The 15,245-nt window shown below is 43.8% G+C and overlaps 1 protein-coding gene across 4 annotated transcripts in view; it reads right to left on the bottom strand.

The window, feature by feature from the left end:
* The window catches only part of IFT43 (intraflagellar transport 43), an 80,844-nt gene that overhangs the window by 63,158 nt on the left and 2,441 nt on the right, over positions 1 to 15,245 (bottom strand). For 2 of the 4 annotated variants that reach the window (XM_052696062.1, XM_052696064.1), the window contains exons 3-4: positions 10,653 to 10,682; positions 1,099 to 1,166 (exon numbers count right to left, since the gene is read on the bottom strand). In XM_052696062.1, the coding sequence (XP_052552022.1) occupies positions 1,099 to 1,166; positions 10,653 to 10,682 (98 nt within the window). The remainder of the gene's footprint in view (positions 1 to 1,098; positions 1,167 to 10,652; positions 10,683 to 15,245) is intronic. The other 2 variants (XM_052696063.1, XM_052696065.1) reach the window with 1 other exon arrangement.

The following is a 15,245-nucleotide window of genomic DNA, read 5'->3' as shown; positions in this document are numbered from 1 at the left end:
TATCCAGTCCCTCACATAGCCACCAATTACATGATTTATTTTTCCTAAGCAATGCAATTCACCCTTGTTCTTTGCTATCACATTTCCATAAGCTTCATCTTGGTTCTACAAAGGGCTGATTCTTCGGAGACAAAGAGCAAGCCATAATTTTCCCAAAAAAGTACTGTTTTCTAGAATGTAGACCATCTTTCTCAGCTCCCAGGAAATACCGACTGTGTAACAGGTCTCTAGATGTGCTGTCCCATTCTCAAGGTTCCAAGAAAGAAAATATATAACTTTTTCCAGAGATCAGTGTCTCCAAAGCACATGTCCAGACAAATGCACTCTTACTAAAGGCCTTAATATACACAAGCAATCTCACACCACCCGAAGGCAGAGCCCTTCAGTCCTGTGAATAACAAGTGTAACAGCAAGGTAACTTTATGGCTTGATAAATAACAAATAGATTGAGACCCCCTTCTGGTCTAAAATGTCCCTTAGTTCTGATACCCATCCTATTAGTGTATCTGGGTATTTCTCTTAATGTGTCCTTCATAAGAATCAGACTTTTCAACATACATTCTACAATTTGAATAATTTTTTCTTCCATCTCTTCTCTCAGACCATCTCCATCCATCTCCATTATACCACAAACCCATACACACATAAACATCAACAGATTTCATCTTTACCATCAAGGACAATCACTAAATGGTAAACAGTTCATTTCATGCTTGTCAGTGGGTCACTGACATGTGTCACTCTCCTGGAAAGGACGTGGACAATCAAATCCCATCCCCAGGTATTTAACACCCTTATTGGCTCCTTCCAGGAATCCCACATGGACTATACCAGGTGAGGAACATACTGCCTTCTGCAGACAGCAAAGTAAATGCACTTCATAGCCCAGACAGGTCAATCTACTCAGAGCATTTGCTAGTGGGACCAAGCAAGAGCAATACCTCAAATGGTTTCAAGGAGTTAACAAGGATATTGGAGACATTAACTGCAAAATCCAGAAAAAACATTTCCAGTGCCTGCAATTCCAAAGCCCAACCAGTGACATTCAGTTAATCCATGCTGAAGCCCCTATTAATAAAGAAAGAAGTGAGTACTCACTTGGTAGGTGCCAGCACAGGATCGACTGCCCAGCCTCCATGTCGGCGTGGGGGTTTAGGTGGTGGTTCCTTTAATTAAAAAAAAAAATAAATTTTACAGCCAGCTCCTGTCAAGCCAATTCTTTCACCAGCTCCACACATACACAGGCAACAATTTACCAAACAGATGGAGAGATAATGCTTAAATACTGCTTATTCATAAAGTAAGAGATATTTAAGATAGTTTTATACATGTCTATGAAAGCAGGACATACACTGCTTTAGTCAGTATCTTGACAAGCTGCAGGTCTGCGTGCCTTTGACTTGCTCAAGAGAGAAAGCAGAGGATACGCTGCACTCCAGGGCATGCTTCACTGGGAACACCTTCACTACTGCTGCTCACAGTTCAGTTGGGAGCATTATGTTTTACACGTTTGCTGGGACACAAGTCAGTCAGCACACATTTTGGACATTGTATTTTAGATGACAAATCGTTCCCTAGAAAGATCTGCTTTTCTCCACTGACTAGAATAGGAAGTCAGATGACAACTACAGCGAAGACCTATAACATTAGGCAAGATGAATCCTGCCATCACCACCTCTGGGACGATAAAGGGAAAGTTCACTCAGAGCTTATAGACACTCCCTGCTATTTTGTCTTGTGTGGCACTCAGCCACGTGGCAAGAGAAAACAAGAATTTGACTTGGGGCTCACAACAGGAATTTCCAAATACCAGGCCCACCATGTCAGAGCTGCCCAATGCCTTCTGCAGTTTGGGGCCCAGTCCCCTGCCTGAAGCACCTCATGCAGCAGTAGCTTCAGTGTTCTACATAACATGCAATACCAAAAGCAGAAGTAAGGTGAACCCAGTGGATAAATACTTACATATAGCTCCTGATTATCACAGAATCATATAATCATTAAAGGTTGGAAAAGACTGCTAAGATCATCCAGCCCAACCATCACCACCGTGCCCTCTAACCATGTCTCTCAGTGCCCCATCTACACGGTTCTTGAACACTTCCAGAGATGGTGACTCCACCACCTCCTGGGCAGTCTGTTTCAGTTGATGGTGCCCAGCTGCAACAGACTCAGGAAGGAATGATCCGAAAAAAAAGGATAATGGGGTAAAATGTCCAAAAATGGGGAAAACATTGTAAATGCAAAGAAGTCTAATCTGGGGTGAGGGAAAGAGGACATACAGCTCCCAAAGCTTTTATTAAGAAAGCAAATGGGCTGGGTGACTCCTGAGGATCTCTGACCTGACAAGGGAAGCTTGCTTGTGAGGTGGGGTCAAACCTGAGCCAAAGCCAAATTGTCTCGTCACAGATGAAGAAGGGGATGAACTAACCTCTGATGGTAGGGGTCTGCTGTGTTTATTTCTTGAAACAGAAGCATTGTTTGTGAGTGTGGGAAATGAAGAGAGCCTGCCAGGGGCAGCCACTGCCTGCTGCAGGGAGGGGGCACGACCCTGCATAGCTCCCTGATAGGAGCAAAAATAGTCATCCTCCAAAAATAAACAGGGAGCAGGAATGAGGCAGGAGCTGCAGTCCCAAAATACCAGCTTTCTTCAGCAAAGGGAGCACAGGAGGGCAGAGGGACAGGCAGGGAGCGTGAAACGCAGGAAACAGCCTCCTTATATGGGCTCATCCGCAGGGGACAGAGCTCAGTCGACTGGAATGACCATGTCACAGAATGTGAAGCCTTCAGGGGCCCAAGTGAATGGAGTTTTCTGATCTTGAAATGATTTCCCCAGATTCTTAAGATGCCAAACCAGAGAAGAGGCTACAGTGCCAAAAAAGGAGCATTTTGAATTCAGTTGATCTGGACACACCCAAAACCCAGGAAAATGGGGAAAAACACACCACATATGGGCGTGCGTGCCCACAAAAAAAACATCCCTATTCCCATTACACACACCCCTACCTCAGAAACACACTCCCTCCCACACTGATCCTTCCCACGCAAGCAGCCCTTCTCCCTCCTTTCCCTGTACCATTCCCCTAGTAGCCAGCAGGCCTTGCTCCTGAACACAAATGTAACCAAAGAACCTGGGCATAAGGCTGAGGGAAAACACAGCATTTCCAAGACACGTCAGTGCACTGGCAATTTAAGTCCTGCATCACCAAAACCCTTCTTCAGCTCCAAGAGAAGGAGCAAAGTTGGGCACTTCAGATAGAAGTGTGGTGAGAATGGCTGCCCCAGCCCTTGCACAGGATGTGACTCCACTGTGTTTAGGGGGTTGGTTCCCATGTCTTTCCAATTTTATAATGTATTCCCATTGATCATATGCATCAGGCAGCCCTGAATATCTGGCAGATGCTGACAAACACTTCACATACACCTACAGCCCTTTTATTCCTCTTACAATAAATCAGGTAATTTTTTTTGAGCTGCCCACAGAAACACTAGCAACAGGAAAGGCAACGTTGCCTGTCAGCTGAGAATAAATAGTTTTTCTTTGTTAGTTGCCTGGAAAGTGCCATAATAAGGTCACATGCCACAAGCACTCCTGTCAAGTAAATAAACTTACCTTTCCCACTTCTAAAATGTAATTTACAATTGAGAATGCAACGTTATGCATTGCCGTAATATGGTCACAGTTAGAAAAGTTGCAACTGCAAGCAAGCTTGACACAGAAAGTGAGAAGAATGCCAATGCCAGAGGAAGCAGAGCAGAAATGAAAGACACTGTTCTTCTGTCATGGAACAAATGTGCTCCTGAACACGTCTTCCTGATGAAAACGACTGTGGGCTTTAAAATGATCAGAACCTGTCAGTACTACCTGCCATATCAAAGGCAAGAGTTTCATTACATAACATACAAACATTACATACATACGTACATACATTACATACAAAACTATGTACCCAAAGTGATTTAGTGTTCAGAACACAGAGAATCCACCAGCTCCTGACAAAAGAGTTCTCTCTCAACTGCTGCTGCTCAGTCGGTTTCACACCATTAACTAATCACTTGTTCACCAGGGCTTGCTTTTTCTGCTTGAGTTGTCAATTCCTTATCTCCAGATTTCCCCTATCTCAGTTTCTGCAGACTCTCTTTTTTTCAGGCATGTTGCCATGTTCTGTATCTCCTGCTGATTTTTTCTCAGAAATTCATTTTGGTGCCATTTTCCCGAAGGCAGGGTTTCCCTGTTACTCTTATCAATGCTTTCATACTACCATCACAATCAGGATTTTATCTCCCATTTGGAAAACTACTGGCCTTGCTCAGCTTACCTGAATCCCATCTATCTTTTATTAAAGAAGAAATTCTACCTTCTTCTTCAGGATCTTTCTTATCAGATAGATGTAAGATTCTAATCCAGCTTCCTCATTAAGGCAGAAATTTCCAGGCTACTTGTCGGCTCATGTCTGCAGCTTGGATGGTGCTAGCTGGGTGTTGCTTCCCTCATGGAAGCAACTAACTGGAGGATCCAGTTAGTTAGGATGTTAGTTAGGATGCTTCTGACCCACCATGACATAGGCAGATTATGGGCATTTTGAGTCCCTCAGATTCTCAGGAGGATCTGGAAATGTGGATTAATTTATCTTTATCAACATGACAACTCCTTTGAAAAGCAAGCACTCCATGCAAGAGGCAGGGACTCAAATGACATTGACAGTACACAACAGAGGACACACAATCTTTCTCTTGTGCAGTACAACTCCTTAAAATGTGTGAGATCTGTGTTCTCCTTCACATACAAACATGGCGATACTTTTATTTGGCACATAAGCACCTTCTTTTCATCCAATAATGGCCATGAAGCAGAAAGAAAGGTGTATGGCCAGACCCGAGTTTCCGTTCCTCCAGCAAGTTGCCAGAGGCTCCCTGACTGCAGGAAAGCTGATCTCCACAAACAGCCCTGAGTAATTAGTTCTGACTGTTGCTTGTTAAGGAGCTGTAAGTCAAACAGCCCTGCTACTTCTAAGCAGCCACATAACATTCACAACCTATTCACATCTCAAAGCACATATGATATCAAAAAGGGATCTGTTCCCAATTGTATGCAAGCCTTGTATTTTTGCAAAAAGTGGCCCATCTCTGCTAGCCACCTTTATCACATCCACAGACTGCAGAAGTAACGCGTCTCCTCCAAGGACTTCTGCCTAACAGAAAACACTGGATTCTCTTTTCTTCCACTATCTTGTTTTTCATAGTCACTGACATCCCTTTATTACGGAAAAGGCTTTTGAGATGGAAACATTTCTTGGGGGGCTTCAAATATTTTGACATCTATCACAGCAAGCAAAGGAACAGCTCATCTTGGTTAATAGCTGACAAGAACCTCTTCCCTAAAACAACAGTCAGTTCTGGCTAAGTAGCATGTGCACCTGCTAGAGAAGCTGTCATACTGCAGTGTGTGACACCTTGTCTCAAGAGTTGCTGCTCTCCTCTGCATGAAAACAGTGCAAAACAATCTGATTCTACCAGCAAAGGATTACCAAGTAGAAACCTCTCACAACCACAGTTATAAGGCTGTGCCTCTTCCAGCCTTCCAAGATGTGAACGTCTCTCAACCCACTTGCTTTTACCTTGTGCTATATACTGACAGACATTCACAGCCACCTACAGCCCTCCTACAGTTCTTCTGCTACCTTCAGATGGGCCTGGGAGCACTTGAAGCATGAAATAAATGCGTGGAAGGAAAAAGAAAAGCTGATAATAAAATTATTTTCCATGAGATTTTCAGGTTTTGCCCATAATCCAAATCGAGGTGGCCAAGCAGGAAGGATACCACTAAAAAAGCTGGGGACTAGAAATGCTATTTCAGTAGATGTCATCAAAGGACTCCAGATAATCTCAGGAAATTGAAAAGAGCTGCCTTGCCAGCCAGGCACTTGGGGTACACAGGAGAGAGGCAGCGGGAGGCCTTGGGGAGCTTGGGCCACACAGTGCTGGGGCTCACACTGGGGAAGTTGGCCTAATTAGGGAACAGAAGTTCAGCTGCATTTTTGAGATTCCTCCTGGAGAACCTGGCCAACTTCCAGCTGTGCGGTCCCCGGGAATGGGCTGGGAGCCCTGCAACTCTACAAGTAACCAGAAGGCCACTGGAGAAAAATACGCAATCCTTGAGAAAAGGAAGCAGGTTAAAAAAAGTCAGTACTGCTTCGGATAGTGGTGGAGTGTGTTTATAAGCATAATGCAAGAACCCAAACAGATGACAGCGACTAGGACACACATGGACATACCTAGTCCAGTACAGAACAAGCACACATATAGTAGGGTATTAAAAATGTGCCCTAGCTACAGGAAATTCTGCCTTTGAGAACCCTCCCAGATTCTCAGAAATGCCACTCACTTCAAGAGCTACTGCCAGTCCATCCCACTCCCAGCTGAATGCCTAAGAAGGCAAAACCCTGGCAACAAACTATACAAAAAAAGTAGCCTTACTCTGGTGAGAGTTCTTCTACAAGTTGAAGGTCACAGGGAAGAGCAGGATGCTGGAGAGAAAAACAATGCAGTAAGACCGCAGGGTCTCTGGGACGTGAACTTTTTGTCCCATTCACCAACATTCTCTAGATCTTACTGTCACGCAAGTCATAGATCCAAAAAAGGGTTTTAAGAGGCTGCATTACAACTATATGCGTCTTCTTAAGTCATGAACTCTCTGGACTAAAGAGGCTGGACATTGCCTAAAACCGTGTCATTGTTATTGCATAAATAAAGTCCCCCAGAAAGCACATAGATGACTGCATCCAGTGTTTGGATCCTCAGTTCCACATTTCTAAGCAATGGGCAAGAAATGTGGGGAAGACCACTAGGGGAGCGCCTGCAAGGCAGATTGAGACCAGATCAGACAACAGAATGAGTTTGGAGTTGGGTGCCAACCACTGTGCTCAGATAAGAAATGGGTTAGGAAAATACCACTCTGATTAAAGGCCCTGATCATACAGAGCCCAAGGCCATGTCTACACCACAGGTGCAGACACACCTGCAAGTAGGATTCATGTGAGTCAGCTCCACTCTGTAAACAGTCTAGCTTTAGTTACTTCAGGTAACCAAGCTGTGCCACAGCTCAGCACTGCACAGCCGGTGCAGGCTGCTCCTCATCAGGGCGTCCCTGAGTCATCTGCACTGTATTTTAGGTTGCAAAGATATAACCTCACCAAACAGGGTCACTCAGCAACACAGGTCTGCAATCGGCTTCACATTTCAGCCACTTAAAACTTCAATAGCTGTTCCTCCAAAAACATTTATTGAAAACATTTGTTCTTGACATGTCTTCATAACCTAAAAAGCAACAGCCCATTTTTTCCCATTCAAACCATTTTAAAAGCACTGGGATCTAGAACTACAGAAGAACTTGGCTGCCCCTCTGGAGAGGTCAGATCTTCATTTCTTTGCAATTGTTGCCTTAAAGCATGTCATCAAATTTTGAGTGACTAGGAGACATACAAGTCACCAACCACCTAGTGAGGGGTCAAAAATCAGGTGTTCTCCCCCATCAAAGGACTTCAAGACTACCTACGGCAGGTCTACCAAAACAGAGCTATAGGACAAGGTCCCAGCTGGATTCATTAGTCCTAGAACAGATGCCCCTCTGCTCAAATGTTAGAAAGCCCTTTCCTGCAGCCCAAGATTGCTTCCAGTTCCCTTCTGCAAAGCAGAGCAGCTTCAAGAGAAGGGAGTGAGAGCCTTCTCAGATCCAGAACAGCTCATAGCGAGAAACATCTTTAAGGAGGAGGAAGAGGGCAATAGAATCAGTGTCTTCCAGCTGGGAAAGGAGATGGCAGGTTTGAACTCCGAATTTGTGTGTAAAACACGTGGCTTCAGCATCAACATTAACACCTCCATCCCTGGTGGTCCCTGAAGAAAAGAAGTCCTACTCTGTGACTGACAACTCCGAAGCACCAGGATGGTGGATGGGCTTGCCCTCCCACAACTCTGAGAGGTGCCAGAACTCGACAGGACAGCAGGGTTTCAGACACATTGCAGTTCCTAGCCTCTTTCTATCACCTTAATTCCCAGCCCCATCTGACATCATCTGCATACTACACAGGGGCCTACAATGGGCTAAAATATTGATTTTGCTATGAGGGCAAGGTATCTTCTCTGCGGATTTGTGTTGAGGGAATCCCCACAATTTTCCTATGTGAAGTTCTATCCCTCCTTTAAACAGGGGCTAAAGCAAATTCAAGAAGCGACTTCTCTAAGGCCCTAAAGCAAACCTGTGGCAAAGCCAGGAAGAGAACCCAGCAAAAATCTTAGCTCCCAGCCACTTTCATACTCCTGCTTATTCTGCCTCTGCAAATTAACTAAGAAATTGGGATACACCCTTTTCTTATACCATTGATCAGCCTTGCGGCCTTTGGCTTCATGTCCCAGGCAGCCTTGGAAGGCACAGACAAACGAGTGACTCAACTGGCAAAAATTCAGATGTGAGATGAGTGGTTTGCCAGGGGATGCAAAACAAGTCTCTGAGCAGGCAGCCAGCCGGAGGGCAGGACTTCAGCAGGTACGCTCACATCAAAGGCACCGACTGGGTGTTTGCTGATATTCTGGCAGCCACAAACTTCAGAGCAGCATGAGGAAAGGGACCGAATCCAGGAAGAGTTCAGATTGTAACACTCAGCACAGCCCAAAGGGAGTTCAGAGAAGGGTTACGTGAGCCATCAGAGGGACAAAGGGGCCAACTTCGGACATGATTCAAGAATCCAAGTATTTCAGCTTGGCCAGGCAATGACTAAGGAAAGGATATACTGCAACTGAACAGTTTTGGATCACACAATATAAAGTTCTGCTAATAACTGGTTTGGAAGGGGGCTATGATACAATTAATAGTAGTCAGTAGGCATTTTAAGCATACAAGTATTAAAAACCTACAAGCAGACTACTGATGAGTCAGATTTCTCAATGCTCAGTTAACCATTTTGTTGCCCTTCACAGGCATTTACAAATGAAAAAATACTTTCAAGCATGACCATGCTGCTTAACAAGGTATGCAGGAGCTATCTAGATAGGAGTAGTTTCAGAGAGGGGATCACTTCACCTCCTTGCTGAGCACCACCGCACAACACCCCCACATCAATGACAATTGTTCATGTGGAAGTCAAATCAGTTTAGTTGCTTTAATGAAATTGTGCAGCCAGGAGCAAGAAGGTGCCTGCAGCATGTGACCAGCCACCACTCAGTATAGCAGCTCTTCAGAACCCATGAATTAGGGCAATGCATGAAAGGTAGAATTAGTTCCAGTGAAACAACTGTAAGGACTGGGTTCACTGAGGTAATACATAAATAAATAAGAAAGTTTAAGACAATTATTATGAAAAAATGCTATTGGGTAAGTTCTTCCCAAAATAATACCCATCTGCAGGTAGTCTTTTTGCCTGATTTTTGGAAAAGTGCTCTGGGTCCTGAAGCATCTGTCGCTGACTAATAGAATCAAAGAATGGCTTGGGTTGGAAGGGACCTCAAGGATCATGAATCTCCAACCTCCCTGCCACGTACAGGGCCACCAACCTCCCCATTTAATACTACACCAGGCTGCCCAGGGCCCCATCCAACCTGGCCTTGAACACCTCCAGGGACAGGCAGCCTGTTCCAGCACATCACCACTCTCATAGTAAAGAATTTCCCCCTGACATCCAACCTAAATCTTGCCTCCCTCAGCTTAAAACCATTTCCTCTTGTCGTGCTGTAATCTACCCTTTCAAAGAGTTGATTCCCCGCCTGTTTGTAGGTTCCCTTTAGGCACTGAAAGGCTGCAATGAGGTCACCCTGCAGCCTTCTTTTCTCCAGGTTGAACAAGGCCAGCTCCCTCAGCCTGCCTTCATAGGGGAGACCTCTGAACATCTTTGTGTCCCTACTCTGGACCCTCTCCAGCAGCTTCCAGTGGATATAATACACTCAGTGGATCTTTTCTACAATATCATCTCTAGCACCATCAGAGAAAACTGAAGAGTACTCAATTCTTACAATAACAAAATGCTGCTGAGACCAGAATTAATGAGACGGGTGATACAAGTTTCTTTTCTGGGCTCCAAACTTCTTGAATGGAGCTACTACACTATGACAGAGTTGGTTTTTCAGCAGAAAGAATGAGAATATGGGAAAGGATGCTTTAAATATCTAACATATACAAAGAGCTACTCGAGCCAGGAAAGACTCACAGGAAATACACAAGCACAGAATCCTGTTACTGCTGGCTGGCCTTCTCCTCTGGGGCACCAGTGAGACTTCATAATCTCTTAAAACAAGTTTTCATGTTGTGGGAGTAAGCTAAACAAAGTGGACAGCACATGTAGCCTCCGACAGGTTCTGTAATCCGTCTACTACTCTCTGTCCTGATTTTTAAATGAAAACAGAATGCCTTTTCAATGGCCACACAAAGGTCTGTGATCTGAGTACATGAAGCAGCAGCTGATAAGAGTTGCTTCCAGATAATAAGACAAAAATTGTCAACAACAGGAACGGAAGATGCAGGAGAGGCACTGCTCTCAGGAATGATTTCGTCTTACTCTCTAGCACTAGGGTCCCCTCCTATGGTAGGCCCCAGGCACATCAATAGGTTAGCCTTACTAGTCCCCTTCAGAGAAGCCAGCATCTACCTAGAAAGCTTCTAGCCTTACATGGTCAACCTTTTCCTCAGGGTCTTCATCCTAGAAGGATAAGGAGGGAAAAGGAGAGAAAGAAGTTAAAAGGAAAAGCTAATTAATTCTGCACAAAATAGCTTGAAGATTGATATGAACTGTTCTGCAGCATATGCTATGCAACCTTAATCACTTGAACAAAGTGCAAAGTTGATCCCATTACTGTAAGGTTTTATATCCAGTCATTTACGCATACTGTGATACCACAAAGCATGCCTGTTTGACTGCAATGGCATGAAAAGTGGACAGCAATCATATCATTAAAAGGAATACTAAAAAACAAAAACAAACAAATACTACAATAAGATCAAGAATAGAACTAACCTAATGCAAGAAAGCCCATGGTACTCAGGCATGTAGGACACTAGAAAGATCTGAATGGCCAGACTCTGCAACTATGCCAGTCCAGAAAAGATGCTGGAGCTGCCATGCTGGGAGTTATTTACCATAGCTGACTGTACCCCTTTTTTGGGAGACACTCTGAGCAAAGTCAAATTCTCCACTTGTAGTGGTAGCTGTAGCAGTTAGCTGGACATAGCCCTAGCTGACAACAGCGTTGCATAAGTATATGAACTTTAGTTAACCCTACTGTAGAAGGGAACAGCTTAGTTATAAGGCAGATGAATAACTACAGAAAGCAGCCTGTTCATTACCATGAAACTTGTGAACTAGCTGAGAATCTTTCTGACTAACGCTGCCAGAAAAAGCACAGCAACAACCGATTGTTAGGCATCAAATGCATGGAGAAGGCAACTGAAGAACTCAGTAATCTCTACACAATTCAAGAAATAACAGAATAATTCAGGGAAACTATAGGTATCCTAAGACCCAGTACAGGGACTAGGGCTGAAACCACTATTTTAATCCACCTGACCTTTATCTGGACTGCATTATCTCTCTGGTGGAGAAGGGAAGTCATGTAATTTGTAAATACATCTCCAATTAAAATATTTTGGTATCCGAATCCATTTAGTTTCTGTGTTGCCATTTGGTCTTATGGCCTTATTAAGACAGAGGGAGCCTACATGCAGTTAATAGGGCAGCAGGGTACAGAAGTGTCCATATCTGAAAGCAGAGTAAATGAAACCAGATTGACCTAACCAATAAGATCCATTGGAACTGTGTATCTGTTAACCAGGGACTCCTTATTCCTGTATCTGACAGTAAAAAGATGTCTGCGGGGTCCAGCATGGTCTAAGCTCCTCCAGATGTACAGAACCCAGGTGGCACAGGACTCACAGTCACACAGAAGGAAATCCTGCTGGACAAGACATCTGGAAAGAAGCATTTATAGAACCACTTTCTTGAGCACTCTTCCATCCGGGTTTCATCCTCAGCAACTGATGTGCAGTTGTCTATTTGCTTGGTTTAAACAACCAGAGTCCCATTTAAATGAAGCTAGCACGTTAGCCTAAAGAATGTGGCCTGAAGCCACTACCAGGGCATCTGTAAGCTGACTGGCAGAAGTGCAAAGAGCTTCTCTGTAAAACACACTAGTGGGAACATCTGCCCAGCACACAGTGGAGGCAGTTCAATGTTTTGTCTGTACACTTGCCTATGTAAGATTTTTGAAGATATAAATATTCTTTTTTTTAACTATCACTCTAGGACTACAACTACATAGGCATGCTTACAGATAACAGGTACCTGCCATAACCTAGCAATGGTTGTGCATGTGAGGGAAGAACAAAGAACACACTTTCAGAAATGAAAGAACAGAGCCTTTCCCCAGACCTGGGTAAAACATGCAGAAGAAAACGACAGTTCTGGACAAATTCTGCCATTATGTGAAAGTAACCCTTGTCCTACCTGTAAGGAGAGGCCCCCAGCACAGCCTGGTAAACCTCATCCTTCAGGCTGGTGCACTGCCTACAAAAAAGCAGTCTCTGCAGAGAGAGCACTGCAAGAAAGACACTGACAACATCACATAGGGTTTGTAAGAGCAGAAACTCAAGAAAGTCTTGAACAAAGTCCCAAGGGAGCCTCTCCACAGTAGGATAAAGAGAAAATGGACTGCATAAGCAGAATAATACAAAAATATTTTTGCATACTGATTTCTTACGGAACAACAGATAGCCCACTCCTGCTGAGGAGACACAGAAAAGGAAGAAAATGCTGATATATTTAAACAGAAGTCTTTTCCACTCAGCTTTCAAACCAATCTCCTTAAGAGCGCTGAATCTGGCTGAATATTTTATTTTGGTGAATGTCATTGAGCTAGCATTCAGGCAGTTGGATGCAGCAATGCTAGAGCCAGGACTTTTATTCTAGACAAGCATCCAGAAGTCCTGGTAGAACGCGAGAACAAAGATCTTCAACAGATCTCATTGCATCATCCACCCCTCCCTTTGCACAGATAACACCCCCAGCTCAAGTCTGTCCCATTTTGCCAGAAACCCAATACCGTCAAGATGAGTAAAAAAGTAACACAGCAAGCCAGGGGATGGGAAAGGCCTCCCAATGGAAAATGGATATATTACTCTTCTGAAAATGAATGTTTGAAATGCAGAGTTCTGGCATGCAGCAAGTAAATTTATCTCTAGGAATTCCCATTTACAGCATATTCCCCTGGGTGCTCAAGAAGTGCCTGCTAAATTGCCAAGGAGCTCTGAAGACCAGGAACATGCACGACCATTGCTGCAGGAGGATGCTGACTGCGCCAGTTGCAGCAAATAATCATGTTCCTTCTTGCCTCCTGAAATAGTATACAGCTGCACTGTAGTTTGTTGGTACTTGTACTTCTGAAAAAGCAGGAATGCTCTGCATGTTAGATGGCAGACTGTCAGCTTAATGACCTTTAAGGAGCTCCTCAAGGAGTCTGAATTTGAAGGCAATGCAGATAATTCCACACAGGAATGGGAGCTATCAAACAGATTTGGCCAGAGGAATCAGAGAGACTACTACAGTTCAGGAATTTATTGCAGAAGAGCAAACAATGCATATACACAACAGGCAGACAAAAAATACTAAGATATTGTGTTGCTTTATAAAGCTCGGGGGATGTATAGCAGGCTACAAGGCACAAGAGACTGCAGTTATGTCCGAGGGAACAGGTTTCCACAACACATTTGTGAAAGAAGACAGACAGTACCATTGTTTGAAGTCTCTTTTTGAAGACAGAGTCCAGGTCAACAAAAGATCTGTGGTAAACTGATAAGATCTACACTCCAACTCAGAAGATTTGCTTATTGACTTCAAAACAAAGATCTTTTTAATTATGCTAAATGAGTTCACTCCACAAAGTGATTTCCTTGTAGTAAGTCCAAAAGCTGAAACATGGACAGACAGGTACTTTCTGCTTCCTTCAAGCAAGCTGTTCTGACTGTAAAACACATCCAGAGTGCTTACTGGCATCAAGAGAACAAGCGAGGACATCTGCGAGGACAAATGAGGTGTTCTCGTCACAGATTTGAGCTGAGTGGAGGTTGGGTGGACAAACATTAAAATAAATAAATGAAAATCAAGATGACCCCTAAAACAGTCCTAAAACCCTGAGGTACTACCAAGGACAGAATCACTATCCCAAAGAGAAAACTTCCCACAGAAGTGTCAATACAACAAAGGCTTAGGATAAACCTGTCTTCAAAATCACTAACAGGAATAAAATCTGCTGAAATAATTACATGGAACCTCCCCCACTATGGTGAGTCCTCGTAAAAAAAATATGGCAGGTTGTTTTTTTGCTGTTTTTGTTTTGTAGTTTCTTTTAGTAATGCTCCTTGAAAAGGTTTCAAGATGACCAGTGGGCTGAATGAGACACCCATTTTAACAGCTGACCCCACACTTTTGAGATGAGCCAAGCTTCCAGAAAAGTAGAACACGGTTGCCAGTCCAGGGTGAAGGAAAACATGAGATCAGTTCTATTAAATGTTCTTTTTCTTACCAACCATGGCCACGTATGAAAGGCTTCCAATTCCAGAACAAAGGAAAAGGCTGAGGATACAGTGCATTTTGTCTCTTCTCCTGTAGCTCCAAGGCTTTCAGTTAACAGCACACAAAGAACTGTCTGAAGGGAGACTACTGACACAGTTTTCTTCTTGGTGGTTAAGATCCAGTAATAACATACTTGAACTGTTTAAGGCGTGGAAGGCCTCACCCTTTACTGCTGTGAAGCTCACTGCCTTCAGTCAGAAGATTCTACTTCTTATTCCTCTCCAGGGATGTCCAAGGATGGGAATCTTTGGGAATCTCTCCACACCTGTTATAATCTCTGTGACATTAGCCATACTAAGCACAACCACAGTAAGTTGCAACCTATCAGCTGCAGTCCTACCACATGCCTCCATCCTTTTCCAGGCAGGGAATCAGTCCGCAAAGCCAATTGTGGTGAGAGAACAATTAGAGTGAGCCACTCTCAACTAGAAGCAAACCGATGTTAACACCCACTTGCCCCACCAGCTGGCTTCTAAGACTTTCTTTACCTATTAGTCCCACTGTTACTTTGGTTTTTTAAATTACCAAAATAAATGCATAAAAAGCTACATTTGCTTTGCAAACATCTAGCACCTGCTGTCATGCCTTTCTAGTGCTTCAGTGACAGATGGAAGAAAGCACTGATGAAACCACCTGCTG

Source organism: Tympanuchus pallidicinctus, unplaced genomic scaffold, assembly GCF_026119805.1.
Source record: "Tympanuchus pallidicinctus isolate F22 unplaced genomic scaffold, pur_lepc_1.0 scaffold3, whole genome shotgun sequence".
Classification (NCBI taxonomy): domain Eukaryota; kingdom Metazoa; phylum Chordata; class Aves; order Galliformes; family Phasianidae; genus Tympanuchus; species Tympanuchus pallidicinctus.
Note: the sequence above shows the minus strand (reverse complement) of the source record. Positions and strands in the feature narration are given on the sequence as shown.